Source organism: Eumetopias jubatus, unplaced genomic scaffold, assembly GCF_037043125.1.
Source record: "Eumetopias jubatus isolate StellerSeaLion01/CBP00866 unplaced genomic scaffold, mEumJub1_p1.0 scaffold_4, whole genome shotgun sequence".
Taxonomy (NCBI): Eukaryota; Metazoa; Chordata; class Mammalia; order Carnivora; family Otariidae; genus Eumetopias; species Eumetopias jubatus.
In genome coordinates this window covers 166,839,609-166,852,986 of record NW_028274810.1, presented here as the reverse complement: position 1 = coordinate 166,852,986, position 13,378 = coordinate 166,839,609, and the positions used below count along the sequence as shown (strand labels likewise).

Here is a 13,378-nt window from a genome sequence, read left to right as displayed (position 1 = left end):
TTATTATATTTTACCCAGCATATGAAATATACCAAAGTAGAATGGAGTCCCATCCATGTCAGCTTCTTCTGCCACACAATCCAGAAGTTCCCATAACTTTTCAAATGAGGACATAAAAAACTGATGCTTTTAATTCCTTTTATATATATACTTAAAAATAAAAGAGAATGAACCCTATAGAAAATGTATTTATTAAAGGACAGATAATTCATTCCAGAAAAAAATACAAATGATCAATAAAAGTTCATCCTCACTAGTTCTCAAATAAAAGCAAAATAATATAATGAGCTATGATTTTGCCAATCAAAATGGCAAGGATTTTTCTTTAATACTAGATAATGTAAGATGAGGTTCAAGGAAAATAGGCACTCTCATAAGGTTTCAGTGTATATGTCAGTATCATATGTCCAGAAAGCAATTTGGCAATATATATGTCCTAATAATTTTATATACTTTTGACCCAGCAAGTCCACTTCCAGGAATTTATCCTAAATGAATAATCATTGATACATACAAATATTTATCTTCAAGGATGTTAAATCCTGTATTTTTTTATAGTAGAAAAGAAAAAAGGCTGAAAATAACCCAAACATCAAAGAGCAGTTGCTAATATTATCTTTATTTTTAGCTTTGTTTAAAGCAAAATAGCTATCAAGTGAACATAAAGCAAGTTGTGGATTCATTGAGAAAGCTAGTTATTTATTTATCCATAATGCAGGTCATTGTGCTAGGAGCTGAAATACAAAAATGATGAAGATGCAAAAGTGTACAGTATGTTGGGGGGGAACAAAGTAAACAAATAATTAGAGTTCATTATGATAAATATTAGTGATAAAGGTATGTTTCAATTCTGTGTATAACAGAGGGTTTGCTAACCTACCCAGATGGGGGAAGTAGGAGTTTTGCTTTTGTTTTTCAGTGAGGGATGTTCAAGCCAAGTCCCATGGGTTTTCATAAGTAGAAATTGGCTGTGACGGTCAGTAGGCTGAATGTTTACTAAAATTCTTGCTCCTCCAGAGAATACAGTGTTCCTAAGAAGTGCCTATCTCCCCGTGATTGGAACGTGAGTGAGTGTAATGTGTAATGCCTTTAAGAAGCAAGTCTGCTTTTTCAGATCTTCTTCTCCTTGCTACAATTAGATAATAGGGAAGTGTTAATGAATGGTAGAGCCTGGTCCTACAACCAACTGGGAGAAAGCTGCCTGCTGACCAGGACTATCTGCTTTGGAATTGTTATGTGAGCAAGAAAGAAACTGTTACACGTTAAGTCCCTAAGATGTTGAGGTCCATTTGTCATTACACCTAGGAACAGACTAATACATGCAATTTTTTATTTCCAAGGGTGATTATTAGCTCACTTACTCAAATACATTCACTAAGCATGTACTATATGCAAATCAATATTCCATGTGCCTGACACATATGAAGAACTAAACAGAGATTCTGCCTTTACAGAATTTCCAATGCAAAAGGAAAAAGAGCAGCTGTTCACACAACTGTAATATAAGGCAAAGTGTGACATTACAGCCCAAGGAGAGAGAGATGTCTCACATCAGGGGAGTTAAAAGAAGGCAGATGTTATTTTCACATGGAAGTTCAAAAAAGACTTGGAAGAAGCCAGAAAATGACAAATAGAATTTAGACAGGCAGAAATGTGGGTATAGGCATTCCAGGAAAAGATACAGATGTGAAAGATGCCACGGAGAATGGAGCGGGGTTCAGATAATGGCGCTGTGAGAGATATCGAAATGACAGTTTGGGGCGAGATCACAGACAAATCTGAATGCTAGTCAAAGTGGTTTGCACTTACTTCTTTGAGCAACGGGAAGACACTGACACGGGTTTTGAACCGAGGTGTGGCACATTCACAGGTATGCTTTAGGAAGATTAATCTGGCAGAGACTGGAACCAAGTTAAGAAGCCACTATAATTCTAATAGTCCAGAGTGCTTAAATTAGGGTAGCAGCAGTGAGAATACAACAGTTGATTGAATTTAGGAGGTTCAGCAAAGAAAAAAAGAATCAAGAGGCCTGAGACTGTGAACTAGGGTGACTAAGAGAATGATGAATTACATTCAAAGGGAAATTGCTAGTCTGGGGGTGGAGAGAAACAAAGAGCTCAGTTTGAGATAAAATGAGTGGAGGACACCCAGGTGGAGCTATAGAACCTGGATCTAAGCTGTAGGAATTGAGGACCGTAGCTTCGGTTGGGAGAAGAAATTTTAAGAGTCATCTATTCACTAGTGAGAATTAAGGCCAGAGACTAGATTAAAGTTGCCAAAGAAGACTTGAGAGGGAGAAGAAAGCCAGATTTCTTTAAAATGTCCACAAAGCAGGAAGATAAAGAAGAGGCTGAGAGGTGACTGGAGAGGCAGAGAATACAGAGGAACCAGAATCACAGGGAGCACTGGCCCGTGTCCAATTCTATAGAAGTTGGTAGTGGAAGAAACTACTAATAACACAGCAACACCAAAAGCACAATCTCATTTAATCCTCAAAGAACCCAATGAAATACAATTCCCAGTCAATTACTGACCAGGAATTCCCACCCAACAAAGAACACATTTTATTCATTGGAGTAAAATGAGCCTGGATTCTAATCTTGATTCTGCCCTTCAATAGCTGCATAACCATAGGGTCATGAAGAAAATAACAGTGCCTCTGATTCTCATAGGGTTAGTGAGGATTCAATTTCAAAATGCATGTAAAGTGTTCAGCATGGTGCTGGACATGTAATAAACACTCAATGAGTGGAAGCTATTATTTTGTTTTAAATAATAATAAACACAGATTTTTCTCAACACAGCCTGTTGATGGAAATGTAAATCAATAAAGACTTTTCAGAACACAAGATTCTATCAAAAATTTTTCACATACACACACCTGACCCCGCAATTCTGCTTCAAGGAATTCATTTTATAGAACTGTTCCCATGTATAAGAATGTTCATTGTTGCATTGTTTGCAATGAGGAAAAACTGGAACCAATCTTAATGAGGAATGGTTACATAAATTACAATACATCCATACCATATGGTCATACATCTGTATGATACATCTACTATATCAATGCAGACCTAAGTAAACTGATATGAAGTTATTTGTCAGATCCTTTTAAGTGAAAAAGACAATTTCTCAAAAGAATCCAGATATGATTCCAATGATAATAAAAAAAAACAAATGAAAAAAGAGTAGGATAAACGCTAAATTAACTCTAAGAAGTGTTAGAAAGAAAGGAGAAAAAGGTAAAGAGAGGGCTTTCACTTCTAACTCTATATTCTTGTGTTTGAATGAGAACTACTAATGTGTTATAATGTAATTTTAAAAATGTAAAAAAAGAAATGTCAAAAGTATTTTTGAAGAAATGCCACTGTAACAGAGGATTTAAACTCACCATTAGCAATGTAGATCAAAAGCCAATGAAGATGGAAGAGCAGGGATTATTGTGCTTCAGAGAGTACAATACCCTGAAAATGGTTGCAAAGTTGCATTTCTCTAGACAGAGGCTCCAGTTTTCATGTCTATGGCCCCCAAAAAGCTGTAGGGGTAGAATGATCCATACAATAGAACAGACTACCTGTATTACACAAATCTTTTCTAGTATTTGTAACCCCTCATGAAAAAAGTAATAAACACACAAACTATAGGTAAATCAGAAATGGCACAAAGCTAAATTGGCTGTGAAAACGGAGCCAGAGCTAATTAACACGGTCAGTGTCCCAAGTCCTGCTCCATATGGCTGGGTGCAAGAGTGAGGTATAGTGGCAGTCAAAGGTAGAGGGGAAACACCTAGCCCACACCCTCCTTCAGTTTAAACCCTGGACAGGTTTTAGGGGAGACCCTGTAAGGGCGTGTCCATTTGACGCAGGGATGCGCGTGCTAGCCTTGTACCCAGCTGGAGGAGTGCGGAAACATACAGATCCGGCAGGCAGGTCCTCGTGTCCGGGGTTTGTTCCCATCTCTCTGCTTCACCCGACCCCGCCCGGCAGCTCCCCTCAAAGTGCGTCAAGAGAATCCTTGGAGTGACCCATTTGCCTCACTGGGCTAGTTTCCCCTGCCTGGAAGGGGGCCTGACCAGCTGACCTCTGGGCCCCACCTCCCCTTCAGCCCTGCCCCTGCAAAGTCCCCTGGCCCCCGCCCCATCCTACCCCCCCACCCCGCTCGCGCTAGGCCGGGGGTCCTCCGGAGACCACCCGCACTCACTGTCCCCGCAGCTCCACCTCGGAGGAGAGGGGCTTCTTCGAGTGCCTGGACCGTGGCGGTGGTGCCCAGGTCTGAGGCTCCGGCAGCGGGGTCAACTGGGGCAGCGGACAGCGCGGGAGCCGGGGGCGGCCCGCAGCCGAGCCGAGCCCCCGGCCCAGTCTGGCCGGGGCGCGGGGCTGGCCGCGGCGGCGGGGCAGGGAGGGCGGCCTGGCGCTCGTACGGGCGCCGCTCTCGAGGCGAACATGCTCGGCTGCCGGCAGCCTGGCGACTTTCGGGAGCGCGGCGCTCCCGCCTTTCAGCCCCGCCCGGCCGGGCGAGCGGCTCCGATGGCTGCAGCGCCGCCCGCCCGACGCGCGCGCGTTGCCAGGCTCCAGGAGCTTCCGGAGCGCCTTCCGCGCGCGGTCACCTGCCGCAGTCTTCCCAGAGCAGGGACCGACGGTTAGGGTGCCGCGCCAGGAAGGCGCCTGGGCGGCCACAAGGCCGCTTAGGACTCACTCGACAACTAGTATAGGTGCCACCACCTTTGGGGTCACTGCTACGCGGGGGGGGGGGGGGGGCGCGCGGGATGGGAGGGTGCTTTAGAGGCTGGGTGTATAGGAGTCAGACGTGGCGCAAGTTCAGTGGGGCACGGAAGTTGCGCCATGCGCCTGTAGGGTGGGTAGTTAGACAAGGTTGATGTTCAGTTCTCTGGGCTGCATTTTTAAGATTCAAACTAACCAGGATCTCCAGAGTATTGATGAGTCTGGAACTTTCAAACAGCCCAGCGATACCTGCCTATCCCAATCTTAGGTTGTCATCCCCGAGTTCCCTCATCGTGCCCGCCCGAATTCCATGTTCTATGTCTCCTTTGTCTGGGTTCTTTGGTGAAAGGTTAGGTGCGCGTCCCCTCCCCAGTAAAGAAGCCTAGCACCCTGACTTGTGTGGGAGGACCTTAGCATCTATACTTCTGCCAAATTATGTTCGAAACCCTCTGCCTCCATTTCATGACCCCAAAGAGGGATGCAAGTTTAGCCCTAGTAACGATGGTTTCAGATCCCCGACAAAACTGAAGCTGTTTTCTGTTTTCATCAACCTCCACACTCACATTCCCTAGCTCCTCTGGTTAAGAAAACTCAAATTAGATCTGGAACCTAATACTTGCCCCACCACTTGTGTGATCCTGGGGGACGGAAAGTTAACCCCTCATCTAAAAAATGGGGATAGTGGTATACTTACCTAAGAGAATAGGCTACACATTAAAAATGACATGGAGAGTTTAAAGAGAAAGGCCTGGGACCCATCCCCCCAATTAATCGGTTCTGGGATTGCTCTCAAAGTGGAGAACCAACCAAGGATTATGTAGATTAAGTGTACACTAGCAGTCAATGCGTAATCAAATGTTTATTATTAAATGGTCTGCTTTTGAGTCTGCTTTTTCCTCTGAGCTATCACAACTGCCACTGACACTGCCTCCCAACTCTTGACTCCTGCGTTCTATCACCAGTTGTCCAAATTCTACCTCCTTTCTGAAACTTCCCAATCCGCACAGCATGAACCATCTCCTATATTCCCCTAAAATGCTATTTTCACATAATAGATTCCTACACAATAAAACTCATCTTTGAGTCTTTTACAGTAATGTGTGTATACATACATACATACATACAATCTCCATGAACCCACCACAGTGCTGCCAAATCCTCTCACCATTCACCAAGGACGATGTGCCAGCAACTGGAAAATCAAAAATTTAAGTTCCTATTGCTCTTAAGAGGCTTGATTCACTCAATCAAAATAAGGACTGCAATGCACCAGGCGTTATTCTAGGTGCTAGAACAGAGAAGGCAAACGCTCAGACCTTATAACGGTTTCAGTACATATTCTCAAAACCTTGAGGAGTGGCTGTGAAAAGCAACAAGAACAAATGGAAAAAGTATTTCCAGGAGTAAGAGATGCTGTGAAAAAATACAGGGTTATATTAAGAGATGTGTCAGAAAACATTTTTCCAGAATTAAGGGAAATACACAGACCTGAGGGCCTTGTGTTTCAGACACAAGATCACAACGGCCAAGACCCTAACAACAGAAGCTTGTCATTCTTGAGAAACAAGATCAAATATAGCTGGGAACTATAAATTAACGATCAAAGAATGGCCCTCCCTAACATTTCCCTGCCATTATTCCTGGAATATGCTGCCTACAGTAGGGACTACTAGGTAGGGATTTTGCTGACGTACTTAAAATTAAGGAATTTGAGATGGGGAGATTATCCTGGATTATCTGGGTGGCTCAATTTGATCACAAGGGTCCTTAGACTTTAAAGATGGAAGAAGGGGCTATAAGCCAAGAAATGCAAGTGGTTTGTAAACTGGAAAAAAAAAAAAAAAAAGAAAATGGATTCTCCTGTAGAGCCTTCAGAGGGCAGGAAGGCAGGCCTGATGACACCCTGACTTAGCTCAGGGAAACCAATTTTGGACTTCTTACCTCTGAAATTGTTAAAAATAAATCTGTGATTTAAGTCACTCAAGTTTGTAATTTGTTAAAACAGCAATAGGAAACAAAAACCTAGTGCCTACTCCATATAAAATACTAGGTTGAAAGGATTAAAAAGCTGACTTTAAAAAGTTTTACCCAAGCAAAGGGAGACATCTGTATGAAAACAATGTTTTGCCTGGTTCGATACCAATCTGTAAAGGAAAGCAGTGGGGGCAGAATGTTGTTCGTCTTCCCCTACAGGTGGTTCCCAGACACTCCAAAAAGCTGACACATCCTAGACATCCCTGTAGCACTTCTCTCAATTTGTGTTATGTCTAGCTTACCAATTAGACCAACACATGAAAGCATAGGCTCTTTTCCTTTGTACGACCCTGCTAGGTGCTCAAGTTACAGTATGTAGTAAATAGTATTTACTTAGTACTTTGAGCCAGAACTGCTCTGAACATCTAACATCTTCATCAAAATCCCAGATTAGGCGCAACAATCTTCCCCATTTTGCTGATAAAGATTCATTGGCCCAAGCTATTAAGTGAAGGCTGGATACAACCCATTTTGGCTCGAGTCAGCACTCAATCCAGCCTATGGTAAAGGAACTTCCAAAGGTAAGCAATATGAGGTAACACCTGCTAAAGATCAGTGAATGCAATAACTAAGCTTCATGACTTGAAAACTGGGGTAGCTAGTGTAAGATCTTATAATGCTGGAACACTGAAGGGCACAAATGTAAATTTACATAGGAGGTGAATTTTTGTAGAACCAGCTGGTTGGGGCCCAGACTTACAAAGGTTGGTTAGCCTTCTAGGGGGACAGTACCTTATAGGTGACACCATCTTTTAGGAGGTGGGTTTTCTAAACAAGGTGTTAACCTGCATTTCAGTAGGTTCTAACAGTTCACAAAACCTTTTCACACCCTTTTAGTCCTCACAATCCTGTGAAGGCAGACCAATTACCCTACTTTATTCCCTAGAATCTAACAGCAGGAATTATCACTCTGACATGCCTTCCTCTATTCCCACTCTTTGAAACTGCATAGGTTCCTTTACTCTGAAGCAAGCGCTTTAGACTTTTCTATGGCAATATTAAATGTCTGCAACTCCTCCCTACCCCCAAACTCTCACCCATTTGTTTCCCCATCCTCTGGGCCCCTGGCCCCACTCGGAAAGTAATTTATATGGAGAACTGAAATTTCCCAGACTGAAAGCAAACACGTCCACAGAGGACATGTACTGCCAATACACTTTATCCTACGTATTCCCAGATGCTCCTATCCCTCACCAGCTTCAAAAGCTTTGCTTCTTTGGGTAATGTGTCCATTCGTGGGCTATAAACAAATATACCACTAATTACTGATAGTGGGCATTTACCAGAAACACCAAATTTCTTGCAAAACATGGGCACACTCAGTGTGTAACACTGACTTTACATATAAAGAACCTTCTATATTTCCAGAATTCACTGACAATAAACTCACTAACCCAGAGAGATAGTTTCTAAGACTAGAGAATTTTAAAAAATTATTCAACGTATCTGTCTAGCAGCTTTCAAATATTAACTGTAATGATACTGGTGCAAGTGTCAAAAGAATTAACAGGGCACCTGTTTCATACTGCATCACACCACTGGCACAATCAATGGGGACTACAAAAACTTTTTATTTTTATTTATTTGAGAGAGAGAATGAGAGTACAAGAGGGAAGAGGGTCAGAGGGAGAAGCGGACTGCCTGCCGAGCAGGGAGCCTGATGCGGTACTCGATCCCGGGACTCCAGGATCATGACCTGAGCAGAAGGCAGTCGCTTAACCAACTGAGCCACCCAGGCGCCCACAAAAACTTTTTATATGTACTTCGTGTTATGTTCTACACTGAAAACTATCAGTTCACTCATCTAAGTGAGACACACATACAACACATAGAAATGTTATTTATAAGTAACAAAACGTTTCATGTTTTGCTCACTACTGCTATAGGTGCTCCAAAACAACTTGCATCTATGGGCACCAATTTCATTTCTTCGTTTATAACATATGTATAATGTATAACAATGTATAATTCCATTACACATAACAATGTATAATGGAATTATTAAAATCTCACCTAAATAAGCACAGAAGATGCAAAACAAAAAACCAAAAATGGAAATGCAAGGAAAACATGTTCACACAGTACTTTATAAAAAAGCCAAAGCCTCAGAGGACAGAATTTCAGCAACAGTATTTTTATTTGTAAATCATGCAAAGGCCTATGAAATAGGTTTTCTTGGAACAGACCCATCTTGGCTAACTCAGTGGCACAATTCAAAAGTGAAAAATTAAGATATATTCTTTGTACAGAAGAGTCTTTAATAAACCCAAGGAATGTTTTCCACCAAGATACAAACTAGACCCTAGTTTTGCACGCCAAGGCTGATGACTTTTATCACACACCAAGATTTGCTTTAATAGTTAAGGGACAGCAGTCAGGCTAGCAAAAAGTCACCAAGACAACAGAACATTTCCATGAGAGTAGTCATTTATTAACTGGCCAGATTACAAAAATAATCATGGCAGATACCTGAAAAGGAAAAAAAAAAACCTTAATAGATTACAATTAACATAAATCAAGAAATCTTAAGTGCTTCAGTTTCCATTCTTAAAAACCAGATTTTTCTTTCCTCCATGAATGCCCTCATAAGGAGTAATCAAACCAGCTGTAATCAGATGACTGCCCCCCCCAAAAATATTAGAACCCAACCCAACCCAACCCTTATCAATATTTAAAGATTACCACTTTTACTCTTATTATGAAGTAAAATCCTATCAAGACTTAGCTGCTCACCTTAGTTCATCCTTCTAATAAGCCTATTGATCTGGTCTTCCCTGTTACCAGCATCTCCACCTTCTACAAAATGGGTGGTCTTTTTCTTCATTCCCCCTCGTGGAGAAGATAATTTGAAGGGCCATAAAAAGTTGTTTGCTTCTTTGAAACGTTTTCCAACAGTATAGATCTCGTGAATCAGATCCTCCATGCAGATGATGCCATATTTACCTGAACATTTTAAGATCATTAAAATCGTTAGCTGTTTTTACAGATTTTAGGATATTCAGCAAGGACAATTACAGGCCATGAGACTTTAAAATCAAGAGTAAAGCAACAGAGAGGGAAACTCATGGCTGTATTTACAAAGATGAGGCTTGAGCCAATGAAATCATAACTTACATTTTCCACAGACTTGTGCATTGTAGGGAATATGGGAAGATTCATAATAGAATGAATGTTAAGGCCACAAGATGCCAGAAGATGTCAACTTTGTCTAATATCAAATTTCTCCTAAAATAGGCAGAACCTACCAAGAGATCGGGCAATCAATGTGTTATCTGTCAGGGCAATTCGCTTCTTGTTGATTTTGCCATAACCACGCTTGTAGATCAATTCATTCACCGACTTCAGATTTGGGTACCTCAAATAGGAAAAACCAGACATGAATGACCAAAGAATAGGGTTATCACCATCAGAACACCTAAAATCCATCTTGCTAACAGCCAGTTTAAAAGGAACTCTTAGAAAAGGACAGACTTACCCCCATGCTATATAAGGTTCCACAATCCTTAGCATGTTAACTGAAGCCTTGTTGAGCTTAACAAAGGTGCCATTGAAGATCTGGCGAAGGCGAAGAAGCTGCAACACCTTTCGAACCTTTGGGCTCACACCATTGATACTGCAGTGGGGAAAAAAAGACAAAATTTACTTAGCTCTATCAGAATTTTTATTAAGAATAGGAAACTAACCATTATAAAATTTTGGACAACACAAGTCCCACCTAAATAAATAGAAATCTTCTCATGTTACAATGACCACTGGCATTTTTCCTTTAGTTACCTACTTTGACATTTAAAACTTCCCACCCCCTTTTTTACCTCCTGAGCATTTATTTTATTTATAAAGTTTGATTTTCAAAGCAAATGTATATTTAACTATGTTCTGCAGTTTTAAGCAATGTCCTTTCAGTGTGAAATTTAATTAGAAGTGATACTTTAATTCATTCATTTTCAATAGGCTGGTTCTGAAATACTTGCGTTTCCAAAACTTTTAAGATTAGATTTAATCTATTTAAGATTAAAAACTACAAAGACTTGATTTTATCCTAGAAAACTCATTGCTTCTGAGTTGGTGCATCACAATATGGCACATTTTCTGTAAGGCGGTCTTTCCTAGGAACAATTTCAATGTACTGTGGTCTGTGCGAATACCTTGTCTAACAGATATCCTGAGTAACAATTCAACGTTGGAACCTATTTCTATTAGCCTAAAGATAAAATTTCTGTGGGTTTCTGGCTTGGTTCAGCTGCTCTTGCTTTGACCATAGCTACATCCGTGTTCAGTACACTGGCAACTTGCTGTCTTATCCCGACCCTTTTACCACTTCCTTGTTTTGTATACATCTTTGTAAGAGCACTTATGAGCCTACACCTCATCTTCTTTTGAACTTAATCTCCAGGACACTGAATTAGAATTCAAATGCTCAATTAGAGAATGGATAGGGCTTTGGGCACAGACCTTGCAACTAAACCATTAAGACACCGCCGTCCATGTTCTAGCTATACCCAAATTATCTTTATTCCAATGCTTCAGAACCAAAGCCCCCAGAAGTAATGGGAAGTCTTGCTGAGACCATGTAGCTTTCCCTTCAAAACCAGAATGCAGTTAAAACTGAACTTACCCTCTGATCCTGATGACAAATGCCAGTTTGGGTTCCGCAGGTACGTAGAAGTTGCCAGCTTTTCTTGCCATCCTTGCCATTCGAATCTCAGTTCTGTACATCTGCCTATATTCCTTGTGGTAATGCTTAGCTTTTTCATAGATGAGCTTCCTTCTTGCCTTTCGAAGCTGAAAACCAATACCAGTTATTAATCTCATTTTTAGCTCCCAAACCCAATTAGCAATACCAGTTTTTTAGCTGTCTTATTTATTGCAACACTAGTTCTATTAAAAAATGTTCCCTTGAGAACTTTTTCCTTGCCACAGCATGTATTAATATTTCAAAGTGCAGATACTATTTCATTTAATATCACTTTAAAGAGCTTATAACAAGCTTACTGGTACAGTGGGTGAAGTTAACAAGTCTTGCTGAGAAAGAACACCTATTTTCCAATTGAACCACAAGGCCTTTACATGGAAAGTGCCTCAAAAGTTTACTTACCATCTTCTGAGCAAACTTCTTCCTCAGACGCTTGATCTTCAACTCTGCGAAATTCCTTCGCTTCTTCTTAAGGGTTTCTGGCACGGCAGGAACCTTCTTTTTCTTCTCTCTGGCATCAGTGAACTGAACTTTATTAACAGTTCAAAGAGCATACACTACCACATTACTCCTAATCTGTACTGAGCACGCTTTGTCATTTAGCACCACTACTGTCACTGGCTCTAAAAGTTTGTATCTTTAGCTGCTCTAGCAGATTTTAGGAAGTTTCTGCCAGGAATCCTCGCTTTTTAATACTGACCCCTTCACTTAAGCAGCAGTCGGAGACCACAGTAAGTTCACATCTAAGGCACAATCAGCCCCGGCCTCCGATAACTAGAACATCTACAGCAAAGTTAACAAAACGTACAGACTGAGAAACTGCTGCAAGACACTATCTCTAGACTCTTAACGAGGTTGAGCGTAAGGGGACTTAAGATTCTCAGGAAAAGAAATTTTAAAACACTTCCCAACTACCACCCTGATTCAGGTCTGAAGTTCCACATGCTAAAAGCAAAGACCCGACAACAGGGACGACTGGGCCAAATACCAACTAAGGATAAACCCAACTGAGACGTTCTGCGCCTTTCTTGAAAGACAGGAATACCCACCGGTCCCGCACATATTCGGCTCTCACACCTCGTTCCCGGTTCATCTCCAGAACCTCCGCCCCAAGGCCGCCTGCATCCCATCTTAGCCTGGCGCCCCCATTAGTGTCACAGAGCGTCATAAACACACAAACAAATGGGTAAAGGTACAGGCTACCGCCGGATCGAGGGAAAATGAGACAAAAGATCTCTGGTTTCGCGGATGGAGAAGGATTCTCAAGCGGACGAAGAGCAACTTACTCTGCACCCTCCATGGTTCCAGCCGGAAAAGAGGAAGTCAGCGCATGCGCGCGGTCCACTTAAAGACGACAAGAGCGAAGCCCCACAATTCATAGGTGTCCCAGGATAAGCCAGAAAAGAACTCGGAACTGAGAACTCGTCTTGCAGACGCAAAATTAAGTACTGCCTGATTCTGTCCCTTACGGTCAAGTTTCGGGCAAAATTCGTATGAGAAAATGCATGCATTGAATAGACTCTTTAATCAATATCACAAGAGCAAAGAGTGCTGACACCTTGACTACTCGGGGTCCTAGTCCCTAGGCTGTGTTGACTAGGTACTTCTCGAATTCCACCCAGTAATGTACGCAAATGACACGCCGCACCAGCGCGAACTACAAATCCCGGCATGCAGCACTTTCATTGCCAGCCGGGAGGGAGGGCAACGCTTGACTTGGACTGTAGGCAACCAGCGGTGGTGATTTCAGCCAGGGAAAATGAGAGCCTTTCGGCCCACGTTCCAGAGGACTAGCTGTGATTCTAAGTTGCTGCCAAGATCCGGCTTTTGACGGCCTTTTCGGCTCTCTGCCAGCCCTAGCCATAAACCGGCACCCTACTGCCGCGCGGCCGAGGTCCTTCTCTTGGCTCCTCCAGCCTGCGGGCTGTCT

General features: G+C 42.1%; 1 protein-coding gene across 2 annotated transcripts; it reads right to left on the bottom strand.

Moving 5' to 3' along the window:
- Window positions 1-8,868: 8,868 nt before the first annotated feature.
- On the bottom strand, window positions 8,869-12,820 carry RPL7 (ribosomal protein L7). Of its 2 annotated transcripts, none has more exons than XM_028112855.2 (7): window positions 12,735-12,820; window positions 11,851-11,959; window positions 11,371-11,537; window positions 10,231-10,368; window positions 10,001-10,110; window positions 9,489-9,698; window positions 8,869-9,224 (listed from the first exon to the last, which is right to left on the bottom strand). In XM_028112855.2, exons 1-6 carry the CDS (start codon window positions 12,746-12,748, stop codon window positions 9,490-9,492), a joined length of 747 nt encoding a protein of 248 aa, XP_027968656.1. In that variant the 5' UTR covers window positions 12,749-12,820; the 3' UTR covers window positions 8,869-9,224; window position 9,489. The 2 variants fall into 2 exon arrangements, with proteins under 2 accessions (XP_027968656.1, XP_027968646.1); XM_028112845.2 differs by lacking the exon at window positions 12,735-12,820 and adding an exon at window positions 12,498-12,705.
- Between the last annotated feature and the right edge of the window lie 558 nt (window positions 12,821-13,378).